This window comes from Camelina sativa, chromosome 17, assembly GCF_000633955.1.
Source record: "Camelina sativa cultivar DH55 chromosome 17, Cs, whole genome shotgun sequence".
Lineage (NCBI taxonomy): Eukaryota > Viridiplantae > Streptophyta > Magnoliopsida > Brassicales > Brassicaceae > Camelina > Camelina sativa.
In genome coordinates, this window is record NC_025701.1 from 33535723 (window position 1) to 33542599 (window position 6877).

General features: G+C 34.8%; 2 protein-coding genes across 4 annotated transcripts in view; both read right to left on the reverse strand.

Annotated features, from left to right (window-relative positions):
• Positions 1 to 1568, reverse strand: part of LOC104758805 (F-box/kelch-repeat protein At1g55270) — a 3284-nt gene extending 1716 nt beyond the window's left edge. The window contains exons 1-2 of one of the 2 annotated variants that reach the window (XM_019239792.1): positions 1237 to 1568; positions 35 to 982 (exon numbers count right to left, since the gene is read on the reverse strand). In XM_019239792.1, the coding sequence (XP_019095337.1) occupies positions 35 to 982; positions 1237 to 1302 (1014 nt within the window). In that variant the 5' untranslated portion in view covers positions 1303 to 1568. Of the gene's footprint in view, positions 1 to 11; positions 983 to 1236 lie in introns of both variants that reach the window. The other variant, XM_010481752.2, reaches the window with a different exon arrangement.
• Positions 4255 to 5830, reverse strand: LOC104758807. Of its 2 annotated transcripts, XM_010481756.2 has the most exons (4): positions 5611 to 5830; positions 5376 to 5482; positions 5126 to 5273; positions 4255 to 5040 (listed from the first exon to the last, which is right to left on the reverse strand). In XM_010481756.2, the coding sequence occupies exons 1-4, from the start codon at positions 5759 to 5761 to the stop codon at positions 4376 to 4378; spliced, it is 1071 nt and encodes a 356-aa protein (XP_010480058.1). In that variant the 5' UTR covers positions 5762 to 5830; the 3' UTR covers positions 4255 to 4375. The 2 variants fall into 2 exon arrangements, with proteins under 2 accessions (XP_010480058.1, XP_010480057.1); XM_010481755.2 differs by having other exon boundaries at positions 5126 to 5482.

Below are 6877 nucleotides of genomic sequence, written 5' to 3' on the forward strand. Positions count from 1 at the left end.
TGTCCATGAATTTGTTCCATGAATCCGCGGTTTCATCATATACCCTGAGCTTGCATCCGTCCCTACAATCCAATCCGTAAAGGCGACCGTTTAGAGAAGTACACGGATTTCTCCAACCAGAAACCATCCCATCACTAACCGGGCTCCAAGAGTTAACTTCTGGATCATAAGCTTCACTCATGACTAGTTGGTGAGACCCAAGACCCTTGAGAAACCACTTTTTGTCATAAACCACACCGATAAGAGGCACCATTGCTGTGCTCATATCAGCAATAAAACTCCACCTGTTCTTGTTTGGATCATAAACCTCAGCTGAGCGTAGTGTCCTTTGAATCCCTTCACACTCCCCACCAGCTACATACAAACAGTTGTTGATAACACAACAACCAAAGAAATGCCTCTTCCTAAGCATATCAGGTGCCCTGTGCCACTTATTAGTCCTTGCATTGTAGAAAATAACCCTTCTCATTGACCCTCTCAGAGGATCTTTACCTCCAAACAAATAAAGATGACAACCGCTCAAAACAGCACAACCAAACCCAACAGCCTCTGAATATTCTCTAGGAACAGGTGGAAGCGGCTGCCAAATCTGAGAGCTTGGATCAAAAGTATTCCATGAGATCTTCCCATCCCTATCCCTCTTAAAAACATAAACCCATTCTTCAGACATACCAAGTAGCTTCCTCTGAGAGTAAAAAAAGTTGCCAGAAGCAAGCCTGTACCATCTCTTACAGACTAGCCTGAGTTTTCTATGCTCAGCACGAGGGACACGGATGAGACAAGCGACAGCAAGATCGTCAGGGAGACCAGGGAGAAGCGGAGGTTGAATCCTAGTCCTCTCCCTCTTAGAATTCTTACGCCTATGAGCATTGGGATTGATATCAGGTTGAATACAAAGCTTTGATCCAGGAACAAACTTTCTCGCTTCTACAACTGTTTTAAGACCAGAATCTACTCTACAATAGCAAGATACAGAATCCACCTGCAAAAGATATTCCCAATCTCACAAGTCAGAAACAACAAAAAAAAAGTAACATTTAGGGCAGAAAAAAAAGAAAACTACTAAATTAGGAATAGGGTTTCTGAAAAAGGAAACAAAATTGAAGTAATTTTTCCAAGCAAAATCATATCAAAAGTCTCTAAACATTTTTTCCCAGAAATTTTTTTAAAAGGCTTTATCTTTACGAAACCTAAAACCAAATGGAAATCGAGAGAAAACGTAAGAAAGGAAGTTACCAATGGAGCTTGAAGACGAAAACCCCTAGACCCATTTGGGGATTGTCGTTGAGAAGATAGATCCATCTTTTCAAAAACCGAAGCTCATATATATATAAAGACAAAGAAACAGATCGAGAATTCTCAAAACTTGTGTGAACCGATCTCTAAAGAAGAAACTGATGAGAACCCAGAAACCAAATGGTTCAATCTCAGTGTCTGTAATCGGAGGGGGGGGGGGGGGGGNGGGGGAAGATTAGAGGGAAAAACGTGAACCACCTTCCACTTCGCTCTCTGAACACAGAAAAATGTGACTGGTAGGTTTGTTTCTCTCTCTCTCTTTCTCTGTTTCTTTAACTCAAGAAGTAAAAGCTTAGGTGTATTAATACAAATACTAGTGTGTATTTTATTTTTATTTTTGGTAATTACAGAATCTAGAGTTAAATGATTAATATTCTATTATTATCGACCTTGAAATTAATGGAGCCAGTAATAAATAGTCAAAAAGTGTGAAAGATTTTGTATACACTTTTTTTTAGTCAACCCATTTGTAAGATTTTTTTTTTGTAACACACTTAATTTACATAAACTAATAGTAAGAGATATATCAATCAGTATATTTTTATATATGCGTTTTTAATTAAATTATATATAATCATATATTTAAGAGGGAAACTTAAAGATTGTGAATGGAATGATAATTTACCGGTGGAAAGAAACATTGATTATTTCGTGTCAATGAGCTAACTTTTTGTTGAAAAGTGGTGAAACAAAAGTTTTAGATTTGGTATTAGATCATTCATTCATTTTAGCACATAATTAGTAGTATTATGGAATTTGGTTTTATGTTATGATTCTTTTGAAAAAAATTTATTGGATGAAAGTCATATTAATCGTCAAACTTAGACGTGTTAATTATAGTAAAACCGTTGTACTTATTTAAAAATGGCGGAATCTGTCAGGGTATATAAATAAATATAATTCTTTTGTTAGGACAACAAACTGTTACGCTAATTGATGCCTTACGAATGGTATGTTTGGACTTTGGACTATATAGTAGTATCCACCGTTTTATTTTTTTAATTAATTAAATTTAAAACCAAAATACATTAAATTATATGTCAATTTTTTCAACCACTTCATCAAAAAAGATTTAAAAGAAGGGGACGATATTTGTCGTATGAAACGGGACACGGCATATTTAGAATAGGTATACCAAAATTTTCAAATATTAGATGTAGAATACTTACAAAACGATGTGTGTGTCTATCCATTATAATAATTGAGGAGTACAAGGATATTTATCAAAATGTTCCCATTTCTCTCGAGAAGGCAACAAAGAGAGAGAGAAAAAAAACTCAAAAAGAGCCAAACATAAGTTAAGTATACTCAAAGTTTTATGTATTCAATATAGTAAATATATTTTCCTAAAGTATCAATAAAACTAAGTTTTTATTTTTGAAAATACTATCATTAGGTTCTTCCAAAAACTTCATTACAAACTTTTAAATCCAAAAAATAACACAAATCTAAAAATATGAATTTTTAAGAGTTTATATTTTAAATTTTGGATTATTATTTAGTATTTTGGGTCTAAGCTTTATTATTTAGGATTTAGTTTTGCAAATTTAAAGTTTAGTTTTAGCTTTGTGGTATTTTAGTAGTATTTTCTTTTCTGTAAAAACCTAGTGATGGTATATTTTTAGAAAGATTTTTATTTTATTTTTTGTGGTATTTTAGAATTACCCTTCAATATATATCTAGGTAACTCATAGTTGTATTTGTGTGTGACATTTTGAATTGATGAGTATTCGATTATTAGGCTCAGAAGAAGAAAAAAAAAATTGTCTTTGGCCGAGAAATTGTAGGAAAGTTTTTATAGATTGATAAATGGTTTAAAGAGGGAGATAAAAATACCAAATTTTTCCATGTATCAATCAAAACAAACAAAGGAAAAGAAAAAGGCTGAAAAGACTAATTGATGTCAATGGATATATACTCATAATTAGAGGTTCCAAAAGGTGCAGTTTTAGTGGATGATTTGTTCTCTTCTACAAACCCAAATTTTGGGGGTAAATTAGAGACTAATATATGTTATATGATCGACAAAATCAAAGATTGTTTTAAGATCTTTTGAATATTTGAGATTATATATTATATGCATGCAAAGTTGCAGACAAACACACAAACATATATACGGTCAGGTCAATATATATCATTGGTATTTAAAGGTCACACAGTACAATACAACAATGGTTAACCTAACAAAAATGGCATCGTTTATTCACATTTAGCTCATCCTTTTCAACCAAACCTTACGTAGAGTAGAAACAATATTCTGCTATTTCTAGATACTTAATTATTATTCTGACCCCCCAAAAAACAAAAAAAGTACAATAGGTTCGATATTTATAGAAATAGAAAGGTAAATGATGAGTGTCAAGCACAATTATGCATGTCAATGGACCAATGATGGCAACTGGCAAGAGTTGCGTCTTAAGAGATGATTTTTCAACAAAACTTTATATTCATATATACAAATGCATAAAGGTAAATATTTGACCATAATTTCATAAACATAATGGTAGTTAGTAGTTATGATATAAATAGTGTCTATCTTAAATTCAGAAATTAAAACCTTACCCATGATAAATTTTCTACCCCTAATTTTACTTTTAATCATAGTCATTGCTTGCCCAATTAATTCTTTGACAATGACACCCCACTAAACCCTAAAGAAAACAAATTGATTTGGTACGCCATACATTGATATTTATACATTCTTCAAAATATGTTACAAAAAAGACTTGTGGTCAAAGTCAATAATAACACTATTACATAGAATTGTATAAAAATCAAACTAGCTTTGGTGAATTTATACCAACCTAATGATCTAATGAAATAAAGTTATTCTGAGATAGAAACACAAACTAATTAACCTTCGAATAACCTTTAAATAAATTAATTTTTGGTTCATGATTTTGAATGGGTAAAATGATATGGTCAATGGACTACTAATGGATGTACAATTCTCTGATGTATAAAAAACTGATCTATTTTATATATTGTACGGTATAACTTACTTGTATCTCTTATTTACATATATCTGTTATATACAACACAGTCATTTACAAACACAGATCATTGGCTCTCTTAAGAGTTAAGAACCATCCTTCAAGGGCTTAAACGCAGCCAAAACAACGGCTACTTTGCATACAAGAAACCCCAAAGTTCCCACCAATATCTCTTTTGGTGTGACTGCAAACGCAGTAAGATCTCCTCCAATGTGACCTCTCACGGCTAAAACCGTCAATCCTATGGCTAATGCAAGGGTCAAAACAGGAATCTTGAGTCTTCCGCTTAGTGTTTGATTGGAGTTTCCGGATGAAGAAGATCCCGGTGCTTGCAGTTCATCAACTGATCTCTGTAAAAGCAGCAAGTAGAGAAATCCCATTGTTCCACCAAAGAAGAAAGCAATGGCGGAACTTTCGCCTAGTGAGAATGAAAAAACCGAACTTCCAAGAAGGATGAGAATTGCATCATAGAGAAGCAGAGAGAGTTTCAAGTTTGCGTATTCTTCCATGCTTTCCTCATTGGAAACCGTTGTACGGTCAACATCCAGAGAAGTAGATGAAGGGATTTGATCAGAGTCAGTGAGTTCAGTGATACGTATAGGCCTGAGTTCCACCATAGATAGGTCACTTCTCTCTCCAAGCAAGAGTTCATCAACTTCAAAATCATATCGGTAACAAAAGGTTTCTGCATCGGTTTCTTTACCCTGAGGATTAACCACCCACAGGCTCACTCCTCCAACTCTCCATTGACCTAAATAATGAAAAGCTAATTCCATAAACACAAAAAAAAATTAATTGTACTAATCCATCCAAGTTCCATGTCAAAAGCGACTAACCAGACTCAAGACCAATCCAAAAAGCTCTGATTTTGCCGAGTTTTGTTCCTTCAAATGTGAATTCATCAACAGAGCCTCTCTGAAACTTGAAGCTTTCACCATTCTCCACAACCTCCGGATCCAAAGATGAAAAATTTGCAGGTATTGTCTGTAATACCGAATCACCCTTTTCGTCTATCAAGCATATAAGAACTCTAGCATTCATATCACTAATCCCTGAACCGAACACATTACTTGTCTGAAGCTTAACCTTATAAAGAGATCGAGTTTCGCTCACAGTGAAAGATGGATTCTTTTTACAAATTTTCACCTCTTCAACTGGTAAGAGACGCAAAGGTCTTGCATAACTCTGGAAATCTGAAAACAGAAACCAAAGGAAACATCTTGAAACACATCACAACGCAAGTGAGATACATAATTGTATATGAGAAGAGAAATTGCGGAAATTTGCAACAGAGTCGGTGGAGGATTGGAAGTGGTGTTACCTTGATAATCAGATGTCTTGGAGCAAATTACACCGAATCGAAAAGGACGACTTCGACATGAAAGTTTTCGTCTTTTGCGAAATTGATTTGATGGGTTTGTCGTAATCCTTGCGAAAGTAACGGCCTTGAGACAAATTGATTCCGTCGCCATTGCTGTTGCAACTCTCGAGGTTTACAAAGAGAAATGCCACACGGCACATCACGAACCAGAATAGAAATCACAGAGGAAGGACCTTTAAAAGGCTTTTCGGTAGACGAAACCTTCTCCCTCATAGAGAGTCTCTTCAACATTAAGTATCTATCTCCACATTTGAACCGAACCGAGATCTTAAATCATGTTAATTGTTACGGTTAATGATTGGCTGCTATATAATAAACCGAAATCATTTAAACAAAACTAAAATTTAATCAGGCAAAAGTTCTGCGCTTGAACTTGGATTTGGATCAGTTCATAGAGGTGTATTATATTACCTGAAGGCCAGATTGTAGCAGTGAAGCAACACAAACTGGCTAGTACACAAGGAGATGTAGAGTTTTACTCTGAGGTAGAAGTTTTAATTGAGCTGTGCTCAGCATCGAAACGTAGTAATTAATGTTAATCGGAAAAGGCACAAGACTCTTGGTCTATGAATACATATGCAATGGTCTTTGAATACACCTTAGGGTTTTATTTTACGGTTTATTATATATAGATAGAGAGTGCTTTGGAGGTTTCAATCGGATTAGGCCGAGGGGTTTTACTCTTGTTACTTTACTGTTCTGTTTCAATACTATTATAATTAAGGGTTTTTAATATTACTTGTGGTTTAATTTTGGGATTCTATCTCTAACATTTTGCAATAGTATTCGATAACCATGGCAAGGATCTTTCCGGTAACGTTTTGAAACGGGATTGCGCTAATATCAGAGTCCTTTTTCTCACAAACAAATATGGAAAACAGAGTAATAAAGTCACAACCCTAAAAACCAACAATTATATTAGAGAAACGAAACAAAAAATAAAAGTTTAGGGTTTTGGAGCAGCAGCTGGTTCCTCAAAAGCCCAAGAGTTCTCCCTGCGAACTTCTTCTTCTTCCTCGGGTGTGTAATCGTTCTCGATATTAAAGATCTCTCGAACCTCCTCTGGCGTCATGTCTTTGATGTGATCTGCAACGTTCTGGCTAGTGAGATCAAGAAGGCCTTTGACGTTGAGATAGTTAGCAGCGAGAATGAGTTGAAAGATTGTCTCCAGATCTTTATCCTTGAGAAACTCTGCTTCCCATTCCTT

Coding starts and splice junctions, on each gene's coding strand:
- LOC104758807 (XM_010481755.2), bottom strand. CDS start 5,761: ATGGCGACGGAATCAATTTGTCTCAAGGCCGTTACTTTCGCAAGGATT. Junction 5,483..5,610: donor CAAGACATCTGATTATCAAG/GTAACACCACTT, acceptor TTCTGTTTTCAG/ATTTCCAGAGTTATGCAAGA. Junction 5,041..5,125: donor TTGGATTGGTCTTGAGTCTG/GTTAGTCGCTTT, acceptor TTCATTATTTAG/GTCAATGGAGAGTTGGAGGA.